The 13851-nt window shown below is 35.8% G+C and overlaps 1 protein-coding gene across 2 annotated transcripts in view; it reads right to left on the reverse strand.

Moving 5' to 3' along the window:
- Positions 1–6507: 6507 nt before the first annotated feature.
- The window catches only part of CFH (complement factor H), a 99335-nt gene continuing 91991 nt past the window's right edge, over positions 6508–13851 (reverse strand). For both annotated transcript variants that reach the window (XM_082394236.1, XM_082394237.1), the window contains 5 exons: positions 13419–13592; positions 12540–12716; positions 11310–11483; positions 7386–7568; positions 6508–6924 (listed from right to left, as the gene is read on the reverse strand). In XM_082394236.1, the coding sequence (XP_082250362.1) occupies positions 6728–6924; positions 7386–7568; positions 11310–11483; positions 12540–12716; positions 13419–13592 (905 nt within the window). In that variant the 3' untranslated portion in view covers positions 6508–6727. The remainder of the gene's footprint in view (positions 6925–7385; positions 7569–11309; positions 11484–12539; positions 12717–13418; positions 13593–13851) is intronic.

Here is a 13851-nt window from a genome sequence, read left to right on the forward strand (position 1 = left end):
TTGGTGCTCCGGCTGGCATCAGGGGTGTGCCTCTGAGGTGGGAGAGTCAAATTCAGGACATTAGTCCACCAGAGACCTCCCAGCTCCACGTAATATCAAATGGTGAAAATCTCCCAGAGATCTCCATCTCAACGCCAAGACCAAACTTCACTCAACGACCACCAAGCTACAGTGTGGGACACCCTATGTCAAACAACTAGCAAGACAGGAACACAGCCCCATCCATTAGCAGAGAGGCTGCCTAAAAACATAATAAGGTCACAGACACCCCAAAACACCACGAGACGTGGACCTACCCACCAGAAAGACAAGATCCAGCCTCATCCACCAGAACACAGGCACCAGTCCCCTCCACCAGGAAGCCTACACAACACACGGAACCAACCTTATCCACTGGAAACAGACACCAAAAACAAAGGGAACTACAAACCTGAAGCCTGCGAAAAGGAGACCCCAAACACAGTAAGTTAAGCAAAATGGGAAGACAGAGAAACACACAGCAGATGAAGGAGCAAGGTAAAAACCCACCAGACCTAACAAATGAAGAGGAAATAGGCAGTCTATCTGAAAAAGAATTCAGAATAATGACAGTAAAGATGAACAAAAATCTTGGAAATAGAATGGAGAAAATACAAGAAATGTTTAAGAAGGACCTAGAAGAACTAAAGAGCAAACAAAAAATGATGAACATCAAAATAAATGAAATTAAAAATTCTCTGGGAGGAATCAATAGCAGAATAACTGAGGCAGAAGAATGGATAAGTGGCCTGGAAGATAAAATAGCTGAAATAACTACTTCAGAGCAGAATAAAGAAAAAAGAATGAAAAGAATTGGGGACAGTCTCAGAGACCTCTGGGACAACATTAAATGCACCAACGTTCGAATTATAGGCATCCCAGAAGAAGAAGAGAAAAAGAAAGGGACTGAGAAAATATTTGAAGAGATTATAGTTGAAAACTTCCCTAATATGGGAAAGGAAATAGTTAATCAGGTCCTGGAAGCACAGAGAGTCCCATACAGGATAAATCCAAGGAGAAACACGCCAAGACACATATTAATCAAACTGTCAAAAATTAAATATAAAGAAAACATATTAAAAGCAGCAAGGGAAAAACAACAAATAACACATAAGGGAATCCCCATAAGGTTAACAGCTGATCTTTCAGCAGAAACTCTGCAAGCCAGAAGGGAGTGGCAGGATATACTTAAAGTGATGAAGGAGGAAAACCTACAACCAAGACTAATCTACCCAGCAAGGATCTCATTCAGATTTGATGGAGAAATTAAAACCTTTACAGACAAGCAAAAGCTGAGAGAGTTCAGCACCACCAAACTAGCTTTACAACAAATGCTAAAGGAACTTCTCTAGGCAAGAAACACGAGAGAAGGAAAACACCTACAATAACAAACCCAAAACATTTAAGAAAATGGGAATAGGAACATACATATCGATAATTACCTTGAATGTAAATGGATTAAATGCTCCCACCAAAAGACAGAGACTGGCTGAATGGATACAAAAACAAGACCCATATATATGCTGCCTACAAGAGACCCACTTCAGACCTAGAGACACATACAGACTGAAAGTGAGGGGACGGAAAAAGATATTCCATGCAAATGGAAATCAAAAGAAGGCTGGAGTAGCAATTCTCATATCAGACAAAATAGACTTTAAAATAAAGACTATTACAAGAGACAAAGAAGGACACTATATAATGATCAAGGGATCGATCCAAGAGGAAGGTATAACAATTGTAAATATTTATGCACCCAATATAGGAGCACCTCAATACATAAGGCAAATACTAACAGCCATAAAAGGGGAAATCGACAGCAACACAATCATAGTAGGGGACTTTAACACCCCACTTTCACCAATGGACAGATCATCCAAAATGAAAATAAATAAGGAAACACAAGCTTTAAATGATACATTAAACAAGATGGACTTAGTTGATATTTATAGGACATTCCACCCCAAAACAACAGAATACACATTTTTCTCAAGTGTTCATGGAACATTCTCCAGGATAGATCATATCTTGGGGCACAAATCAAGCCTTGGCAAATTTAAGAAAATTGAAATCGTATCAAGTATCTTTTCCGACCACAATGCTATGAGACTAGATATCAATTACAGGAAAAGATCTGTAAAAAATACAAACACATGGAGGCTACACAATACACTACTTAATAACGAAGTGATCACTGAAGAAATCAAAGGTGAAATCAAAAAATACCTAGAAAGAAATGACAATGGAGACACGACGACCCAAAACCTATGGGACGCAGCAAAAGCAGTGCTAAGAGGGAAGTTTATAGCAATACAAGCCTACCTCAAGAAACAGGAAACATCTCGAATAAACAACCTAACCTTGCACCTGAAGCAATTAGAGAAGGAAGAACAAAGAAACCCCAAAGCTAGCAGAAGGAAAGAAATCATAAAGATCAAATCAGAAATAAATGAAAAAGAAATGAAGGAAACAATAGCAAAAATCAATGAAACTAAAAGCTGGTTCTTTGAGAAGATAAACAAAATTGATAAACCATTAGCCAGACTCATCAAGAGAAAAAGGGAGAAGACTCAAATCAATAGAATTAGAAATGAAAAAGGAGAAATAACCACTGACACTGCAGAAATACAAAAAATCATGAGAGATTACTACAAGCAACTCTATGCCAATAAAATGGACAACCTGGAAGAAATGGACAGATTCTTAGAAATGCACAACCTGCCGAGACTGAACCAGGAAGAAATAGAAAATATGAACAGACCAATCACAAGCACTGAAATTGAAACTGTGATGAAAAATCTTCCAACAAACAAAAGCCCAGGACCAGATGGCTTCACAGGTGAATTCTATCAAACATTTAGAGAAGAGCTAACACCTATCCTTCTCCAACTCTTCCAAAATATAGCAGAGGGAGGAACACTCCCAAACTCATTCTACGAGGCCACCATCACCCTGATACCAAAACCAGACAAAGATGTCACAAAGAAAGAAAACTACAGGCCAATATCACTGATGAACATAGATGCAAAAATCCTCAACAAAATACTAGCAAACAGAATTCAACAGCACATTAAAAGGATCATACACCATGATCAAGTGGGGTTTATCCCAGGAATGCAAGGATTCTTCAATATACGCAAATCAATCAACGTGATACATCATATTAACAAATTGAAGGAGAAAAACCATATGATCATCTCAATAGATGCAGAGAAAGCTTTTGAGAAATTCAACACCCATTTATGATAAAAGCCCTGCAGAAAGTAGGCATAGAGGGAACTTTCCTCAACATAATAAAGGCCATATATGACAAACCCACAGCCAACATTGTCCTCAATGGTGAAAAACTGAAACCATTTCCACTAAGATCAGGAGCAAGACAAGGTTGCCCACTCTCACCACTATTATTCAACATAGTTTTGGAAGTGTTAGCCACAGCAATCAGAGAAGAAAAAGAAATAAAAGGAATCCAAATCGGAAAAGAAGAAGTAAAGCTGTCACTGTTTGCAGATGACATGATACTATATATAGAGAATCCTAAAGATGCTACCAGAAAACTACTAGAACTAATCAATGAATTTGGTAAAGTAGCAGGATACAAAATTAATGCACAGAAATCTCTTGCATTTCTATACACTAATGATGAAAAATCTAAAAGTGAAATTAAGAAAACACTCCCGTTTACCATTGCAACAAAAAGAATAAAATATCTAGGAATAAACCTACCTAAGGAGACAAAAGACCTGTATGCAGAAAATTATAAGACACTGATGAAAGAAATTAAAGATGATACAAATAGATGGAGAGATATACCATGTTCTTGGATTGGAAGAATCAACATTGTGAAAATGACTATACTACACAAAGCAATCTACAGATTCAATGCAATCTCTATCAAACTACCACTGGCATTTTTTCACAGAACTAGAAAAAAAATTTCACAATTTGTATGGAAACACAAAAGACCCCGAATAGCCAAAGCAATCTTGAGAACGAAAAATGGAGCTGGGGGAATCAGGCTCCCTGACTTCAGAGTATATTACAAAGCTACAGTAATCAAGACAGTTTGGTACTGGCACAAAAACAGAAATACAGATCAATGGAACAGGATAGAAAGCCCAGAGATAAACCCACGCACATATGGTCACCTTATCTTTGATAAAGGAGGCAAGCATATACTGTGGAGAAAAGACAGCCTCTTCAATAAGTGGTGCTGGGAAAATTGGACAGATACATGTAAAAGTATGAAATTAGAACACTCCCTGACACCATGCACAAAAATAAACTCAAAATGGATTAAAGACTTAAGTGTAAGGCCAGACACTATCAAACTCTTAGAGGAAAACATAGGCAGAACACTCTATGACATAAATCACAGCAAGATTCTTTTTGACCCTGCTCCTAGAGAAATGGAAATAAAAACACAAATAAACAAATGGGACCTAATGAAACTTAAAAGCTTTTGCACAGCAAAGGAAACCATAAACAAGACGAAAAGACAACCCTCAGAATGGGAGAAAATATTTGCAAATGAATCAATGGACAAAGGATTAATCTCCAAAATATATAAACAGCTCATGCAGCTCAATATTAAAAAAACAAACAACCCAATACAAAAATGGGCAGAAGACCTAAATAGACATTTCTCCAAAGAAGATATACAGATTGCCAACAGACACATGAAAGAATGCTCAACATCATTAATCATTAGAGAAATGCAAATCAAAACTACAATGAGATATCATCTCACACCGGTCAGAATGGCCATCATCAAAAAATCTAGAAACAATAAATGCTGGAGAGGGTGTGGAGGAAAGGGAACACTCTTGCACTGTTGGTGGGAATGTAAATTGATACAGCCACTATGGAGAAGAGTATGGAGGTTCCTTAAAAAACTACAAATAGAACTACCATACGACCCAGCAATCCCACTACTGGGCATATACCCTGAGAAAACCATAGTTCAAAAAGAATCATGTACCAAAATGTTCATTGCAGCTCTATTTACAATAGCCAGGACATGGAAGCAACCTAAGTGTCCATCATCAGATGAATGGATAAAGAAGATGTGGCACATATATACAATGGAATATTACTCAGCCATAAAAAGAAACGAAATGGAGGTATTTGTAATGAGGTGGATGGAGTTAGAGTCTGTCATACAGAGTGAAGTAAGTCAGAAAGAGAAAAACAAATACAGTATGCTAACACATATATATGGAATCTAAGGAAAAAAAAAAAAGGCCATGAAGAACCTAGTGGCAAGACAGGAATAAAGACACAGACCTACTAGAGAATGGACTTGAGGATATGGGGAGGGGGAGGGGTGAGATGTGACAGGGTGAGAGAGGGTCATGGACATATATACACTCCCAAACGTAAAATAGATAGCTAGTGGGAAGCAGCCGCATAGCACAGGGAGATCAGCTCGCTGCTTTGTGACCACCTAGAGGGGTGGGATGGGGAGGGTGGGAGGGAGGGAGACGCAAGAGGGAAGAGATATGGGAACATATGTATATGTATAACTGATTCACTTTGTTATAAAGCAGAAACTAACACACCATTGTAAAGCAATTATACTTCAATAAAGATGTTTAAAAAAAAATGTATTCAGTGTTCAAGGCATATTGTGTTTATATGTGTATGTGTGTTTATACTTGATGCTGGATTTTAAAAATCAATTATATGTCATGTTATGATAGTTATGCAACCAATTTGATTCTAATTCATCTTTTTTTAATATATTATTATTTTTATTGATTTTAGTATAGTATTTTTAAATAAATTTATTTATTTATTATTTTTGGCTGTGTTGGGTCTTCATTGCTGTGCGGGGGCTTTCTCTAGTTGCGGCGATCGGGGGCTGCTCTTCCTTGCGGTGCACGGGCTTCTCATTGTGGTGGCTTTTCTTGTTGCGGAGCACGGGCTCTACGCGCGCGGGCTTCAGTAGTTGTGGCACGTGGGCTCAGTAGTTGTGACTTGTGGACCCTAGAGCGCAGGCTCAGTAGTTGTGGTGCACGGGCTTAGTTGCTCTGCGGCATGTGGGATCTTCCCGGACCAGGGCTCGAATCCATGTCCCCTGCATTGGCTGGCGGATTCTTAACCATTGCTCCACCAGGGAAGTCTTCTAATTCCTCTTTATGTGAATTATTATGTGTGCTAGATAGGCGTCTTGTAAAAGATCATGTATTTCATTATTTTTTGGTATATTTATCTATTGACGGAAGAGCAAAAGTAAGAAATAACTACTTACATGTAGTTACTAATATAGGTATTACATAGTTTGCGTTTTACATGTTTGTGAAGTGATGTTATTTTGAAAATGGAGACAAGCATTTCTTCCCATTTCTTCTGAAACAGAATCTTAGGAAACCTCAGAAGTTATGGAGAAATCTTTAGAAAGTTAGGAAACTGATGGATGAAAGGAGGTACTGAAGTGATTGCATCTAATTTCTTGCCGTAGATGTTTTATCAACAGGACACATAGCCTTTTGGCTTGCCAAGTTTTAATGAGGTGCTTTTAAGAAGTAATTAGTTGGTCTCCAAGATTATAATTACACCATCCCTATAATGTTTAACATGAAGCTGATTTATGAATAAAGATGAGTTAAACAATACTTGATAAAAAGAAACTGAGAATTGGCATAATAATGAAAAATTCTGAATACATGTACATATTTCAGTTTTACAACACACTATAACCACTGTTTCATCCACAAGTAGGATATGCCAGTTTTCCTTCACGACAGGTTGTTCGAAATGTATGATTTGGTGTCTTTCGATTATATCCACGTTTACACGTAAATTCAACAGTGTCATCTGTTTTAGAATAAAGTTTTTTATCACGTCTCCATTTTAACTGGATGTTATGTTTTTTCATAATTTCTTCTGAAATTACACATGCATCTGAAGTTAAAAAAAAATAAACATAAACCGTTAAGTGGTATACAAATATTTTCCACAGAATTTCAGGCTTTCAAGTAGAATCTCCTGCTCTGGTCCAAAAATTCCTTCTCAAAACCTTTTACAATCCAACTCATTGAAAATCCAGTATGTAGTTTCCATCATTTTAAACAGTTAATGTTGTAAGAATGAGGTACTATTTTTAGTGTAATAATTAAATGTTATAATCAAAGATTCATAATGTCAGTTATCATATGAAGAGCTTTCATTAAGGAATCTTTTGTTGCTATTGTTGCTTGAACAGGAAATTTTCAAACTTTATTTCCACACATATTATTTTCTGGTAGTCAGGCATGCCACAGAATGGTTGGTAGTTAATCCATGAAAATTCTATTATAAACAGCTAAACATCATACTCAGTACACCGATTTTCCCAGGATCCACAAGAAGATTGAAATATTTACCTAAGCACTTTGGTGGTTCTGACCACTCTCCATTCTGACACACTATGTGTCTGTTTCCCTGAAGTTCATAGAAGGACTGGCATTGGTACTCAACTGTCGATCCTGGAGGATATACTGGTGCCGGGAATGAGGTAATGTCTCCGTTGTCTATTGGTGGGGGAGGCCCACATTTTCCTTGAGAGTCTAAAAAATATGTTGTTTGATTTATTTAAAGAGAAAAAAAAGAAAAAGAAATCCCACGGTTTAAAATAAAAAGATAAAAATGTAGCCTAATATGTAATAACCAGGCTTGTGATTTCTGATGACAGAAATGATTTATTGAAGAAATTTTAATCACTTAAATGAAAAGGCACATTTTTAAGTCCCTAGTTTTACCCCACATGAAAGTACACATAATACATTAACAAATATGTCTGCTTTGCAGTGTTCTGGTATTAAACATGTTTTCTTAGTGAATATATGATGGACAGATGGATAGCTAAGATTAAAAAAAATTATCCTTGTATACAACATACAGCAGTGTCTATTGAATCTCTAGTCATATTTATTGATTTTCATTTTTATTACAAAACAAACATTAGCCCCATCAGCTGCTTTTCTAAAAGTCAAAGAATTACAGATTTCAATAGTGGGAGAGGGAATGCTGTCTTCCTTTTCTGAACAAGATGAGGTAGAAATATTTCTGCTTATTGCATCTGCTCTGTATTCTTTCTGCTAACTAAAAATCCTGAACATATTATAATAAACCAACTCAGGAGACTGTGAAAGATGTAGAGAAGATATTAATCTGGTTAGAGACATTGGGATTCAAGGAATTACACTCCAGAGACTTGTTTGGGTTTTCCTTTTCCCTTCTTTGTATCCTGGATGGACCACTGAGCCTGCAACCCAGAAATGATAGCAAGTTCAGAAAGAAAAAAAAACAAAACAGTCCCAAGAAGCACTTGGTCTCTTTAAGCAAAGTCCCAGGAAAGGATCAGCATAGTAAGACAGAAACAGTTTTTACAATCCTGACTTTCTCGAGAAATACACCATAGAACCTAAGACCAACCCTTCCCCGCCTTGATCAGCAGGGGCCAAGTGAGGAGTCCAGACTTCCACCCACATGGTGAGGGAAGAAGACACCTCTCCCCTTTCTCCAGGAGTCAGTGGAGGCCAGGTGGGACCCCTGGACTTGCACCCTGCATGGCAGTAAGGGAGGTCTGATAAATAAAAGATTTCAATAAAATCCTTAATCTCAAAACATAATACCCAAAATGTCCAGAATACAGTTGATCATCACTCATCATACCAAGGATGAGGAAAACCTCAAAAGAGAAAAAATAATCAAAAAGAAGACAACACTGAGATGACATACATATTGAAATTATTGGACAATGGTTTTTAATAATCCAGTCAAATTGATAGAACTGGAAAATAGAGTAATATAATTTTTTTAAAAAACACACTGGATAGGCTCAATAATACATTGCAGATGGCAGAAGGATAAATATACTTGACTATAGGCTAACTTTGAAAAGAGTCATGTACCAAAATGTTCATTGCAGCTCTATTTACAATAGCCAGGACATGGAAGCAACCAAAGTGTCCATCAACAGATGAATGGCTAAAGAAGATGTGGCACATATATACAATGGAATATTACTCAGCCATAAAAAGGAATGAAACTGAGTTATTTGTAATGAGGTGGATGGACCTAGAGACTGTCATACAGAGTGAAGTAACTCAGAAAGAGAAAAACAAATACCGTATGCTAACACATATATATGGAATCTAAAAAAAAAAGAAAAGGTCATGAAGAACCTAGGGGCAAGATGCGAATAAAGATGCAGACTTACTAGAAAATGAACTTGAGGATACGGGGAGGGGGAAGGGGAAGCTGTGACAAAGTGAGAGAGTAGCATTGACATATATACACTACCAAATGTAAAATAGATAACTAGTGGGAAGCAGCTGCATAGCACAGAGAGATCAGCTCGGTGTTTTGTGACCACCTAGAGGGGTGGGATAGGGAGGGTGGGAGGGAGGGAGATGCAAGAGGGAAGAGATACGGAGACATATGTATATGTATAACTGATTCACTTTGTTATAAAGCAGAAACTAACACACCATTGTAAAACAATTACACTCCAATAAAGATGTTAAAAAAATTAAAAAAAAAAAAAAAGAAAATAGACTGAAAAGAAAATGGACAGAGCTTCAGGAACCCATGGGAAAATAGCAAAAGATTGGAGACCCAGAAAATGAAAAGAAAGGGGATGAGATGAAAAAAAAAAGTAAAAATAATGGTTGAAAATTTCTGAAATAGGGCATAAGGCACACATCTACATAATAAAACAGCTGAGTGAATTCCAAACAGGATAAAACCAAAGAAATTAATGTCAAGATACATCAAAATCAAATTGCTGGAAATTAAAGAAAAAGAAAAAAATCTCAAAAGAGCTAGATAGATATTATGCAATACTTATATGGAAAAAGGATTAAAAAAACTGGTAGGATTTTCATCCATGACCATAGATCCAGAAAGAAGTGACATCATTTTTTCAGTGCTGGAAGAAAAGAATTGTCAACCCGAAATTCTATATCGAGTGAAGTATATTTTAGGATTAAAGGGAGAAAGAAAGACATTCCCAGACAAAGGAAAACTGAGAGAATTTGTCTCTAGCAGACCTATACCTAAAGAATTGCTAAAGCAATTTTTCAAATATAAAGGAAACTAGAAAAGGGATTGAGACTTTAGGAAGGAAGAAAAAACAATGGAATTGATTTTTAAAAGTAAGGGTAAATATAATAAGAATATCTTTTCCCTAATGATTTTGTTAAATTATGTGTAAAATTATGTCATTTGATATGTTGCTCAATGTATATAGAGAGAATACTAAAGACATTTATGTTAAAATATGGGGAGATAAAAAGAATCTAAATGGAAGTAAGGTTTCCACATTTCACCTGAAGTGGTAAAATGTCAATCCAAGTAGGGAGTGATAAGCTGCTTATGTGTATCTTAATATTTGGAGCAACCACTAATAAAAACATGCCAAGACATATGCTCCAAAGCAATGCAGATGTATAAAAATTAAGTTATTTATAATGTTCAAAAATCCACAGGGAAGACAAGAAAAGGAAATGGGGATGAGAAACTGAGGAAACACACACAAAACAAATAATAAAATTGCTGACATTGTCTCTGTTATGTTAATAGATATTTTCAATGTAAATAGCCTTAATATATCAGTGAAAAGACTGAAAATGGCAGGGTGGACACATAAACGAGATTAATCTATATGCTGTCTACAAGAAAATCACTCCAAACATGAAAACATGTTCAAGTGGAAGACTGCAAAAAATACATACCAGGAAAAAGTTAACTTGAAAAACTATAAGTGGCTAATATATTTCTTGGTTTGGATTCCCTTACTTCCTGAACTCTAAACACTGAAGTGTCCCAGGACCAAGTTCTCAGACTTTTTTTTTTTATATGTACACTAATTCCCTGAATGAGTTCAGCTAGTAACATACCTTTAAATATCATGAATATGCTGAAGATGCCTAAATTTAAGTCACATTCTGTGATCAGGCCCTGGCTGCCTGTATTCCATGTCTCAAAGTGGAATTTCTTGGGCTGTCAAATGTACTTATGGTGTCGTCAACACATTTATTCACCAGGAAGTAACTGAATGTCTTAATATTTAAGATAAGAAATGTTCCAAGATTCCAACTGTTCAAATCTGGTCAACTCTTTCATACAATAAATATGTCAGATTGCTTATTCAGTCCGCAAAAGACCTGGATTTTAAGCACCTTCATTTTTATTTGCAACAAAAAAAATTCCATAAGAACTACTTCATTATACATTTATATCAACATATTTTGTCCCTAATATATTCTCTAAAATTGGGGGGGTGGTGGTGTAAGATACTCTACCTTTGCATTGAGGTGGTTTTGTCCAAGTTCCATTTAAACATATCACATCTACCACCCCAAAAAGGTCATAAGGCCTGATGCATTCGTAATGTACTCTCTCACCATTTTGATATCTAGACCTCTCTTTTTGTATAATAGCATTTTCCACTTTGGGTGGATTCACACAGGAAACATCTAGATAGAAAGAAAAATAGTATCTCTAATATAATGATCATTATGAACAGCAAGCTAACAAGGGGGGTGTCACATATATTCCATGGTCATTTAAAATCAAGAGTTAATCTGTCATGAAAGACTGCTAATTTTAATAAATTTACATGTAAGTTTGAGGATAAGGAGATAAAGCAATATTTTTTAGTACAAATTAAGCTTCTGTATCTTAAATCTCTCCCCCATCCTTCACGAGACGGTTGATACACATTTTTTAGGCCAGTGAAAATGAAAGCTTTTCTGGACATCTCTTTCCGAGTTTAGTAAAATAAGTGTTATAAATTATATAAATTCAAAATGAATTTATAAACCATAAGAAAATCATAATAAAAGATCATTTGACATCAGGATTCGGTTTATAGTCATCCTGTTTATGAACTGTAACTTTAGGCCCTTAGGAAAATAAACACATTAGGTACTTCTTTAAAGACTTGATCAAGAGTTAGCACATTTTGAAGAATACCGTAGTTGAAAGAAGAAGATGATTAATTAAAAGATCCAAACAAAGATCTGGAAAAATAACAGAAAAATAAATGTATGTATTTATTAAAATGCTCTTTAATAATATATTTTTGCAAATGCTTCCGTATACAACAATGAGTAATGTGTAATTCATCAGTGAGATTCAGGTGGATGTAAAGTACAATATGCTGTAGCTATGGTTCCTAAACTGAAATGTGCATAGAATCCCTTGGGAATCTTTAAAACAGTTTCAGGGTTCCATCCCCAGAGTTTTTGATACAACAGGTATGAGTGAGCCTGTGAATCTGTGCTTGCATGTCTAATAATCTTCCAGAATATGCTAAGACTGCTGTGTCAGGGGCTGTGCTTTGAGAATTATTGGGCTACAAGACTGAGCACTTGAGTACCCAATTCCATCCCTTTTTATGTTCAGGCATAAACCTTCTTTGACTTGGCCTGAAAATAATCTGTGTCCATTTTATGATGGTAGAGGCACTTTTCTGTATTATGTTACTTAAGATACTTTAATAAATAAAGTTTTAAATTTTACCAAAGTACCTCTGCATGCTGGCCTTCCTATCCATTTGCTCTTAATACACTGTACAGTATTGGCTCCATCCAACTGATAATATTGTAGACATTTAAAAGCCACCTGTTCTCCTGACCTATATGATTTCTTCTTCCGGTCTATGAGTACAGCATCATTAAAGCTGGGTACGTTAAAACAATCTGTGTCTGAAAAAAAAAAAAAGTATTTGTTTAGTACATCTTTAAAAATAATAGTGGCCAATAATTATATTCTAGAAAAATAGATATGTACATATCAAACTAATGAATACTGTACAATATTTCTCTTACAACTTAAAACAAATGTTAGAAGTCTTGACTTAGTTACATTGAATGTGTCTATATTCATCAAAACTATAACATGGGAATGGTGATATTCAAAGAGACAGGGATGCCTTTGATGCTTGAGACCATACTTCTCACATTTAAATTATTTTTCCCCATCACAGGTCACCTACATTATGGATGTTTCTTTTTTTTGCTTCTATCAAAATCTGTTCCCTTGAATTATGTCAAATATCTTAGAAAATTGTATATTATAAAGAAATAATTGATAAATTAACAGTAAATTGAGTGCTGATAAGACTGATGAGCAGGGGCCAGCTATGTTATAGGAACAGAGACCAGAAGTCTGAGAATGTGTATCAGAGGATGTCCAAAGTGTACACAAGATGATGTGATAGTGAGATAATTTAGTTCATGAATCAAACTTTTATTATTACTAGGGTTATTAATTCTCTACCAGAATCCAGAACTTTCCAAAGACACCTTGTTTAGTTCTAGAATTACAGCTTAGTTTCATACTTGTGCCATTTATGTCCTGAATTAAAGATATTTATCAGCCTTAGAATAAAATGAAATATACTATACTTATGCATTCTGGTGGAAGGGACCATTTTCCTCCTAAACATCTTATAGATGCAGGTCCATCGATCCCAAAACCTTCATCACAGTTGTATATAACTTCTTCTCCATGTTGGTAACTGTCTTTCTCATTAGATACAACACCATTCTGAATCAAAGGTGGAAATCCACAAGGAAGTCCTAGGAATAAATGAAAAAACGATTTCATGTTTCACTAACTCTGAAATTTAATTTGATGTACTGCTTGCCATATTTGGTAGTTTTACTTGAAAATAATAAATGATTATACAGGAACTTCCATCACATTGCAGAGAAGTGCACAAAGGCACCCAAAAATCACCATTCTGGTGTGTTTCCAGCTATCCACTTGAACAAGAACTTGAAACTAAAAATATCAATATATTTATGAAAGAGACCATCAGTGCATCTCTAAGCAATT

Source organism: Balaenoptera borealis (genome assembly GCF_965194805.1).
Source record: "Balaenoptera borealis genome assembly, chromosome: 1".
Classification (NCBI taxonomy): Eukaryota; Metazoa; Chordata; class Mammalia; order Artiodactyla; family Balaenopteridae; genus Balaenoptera; species Balaenoptera borealis.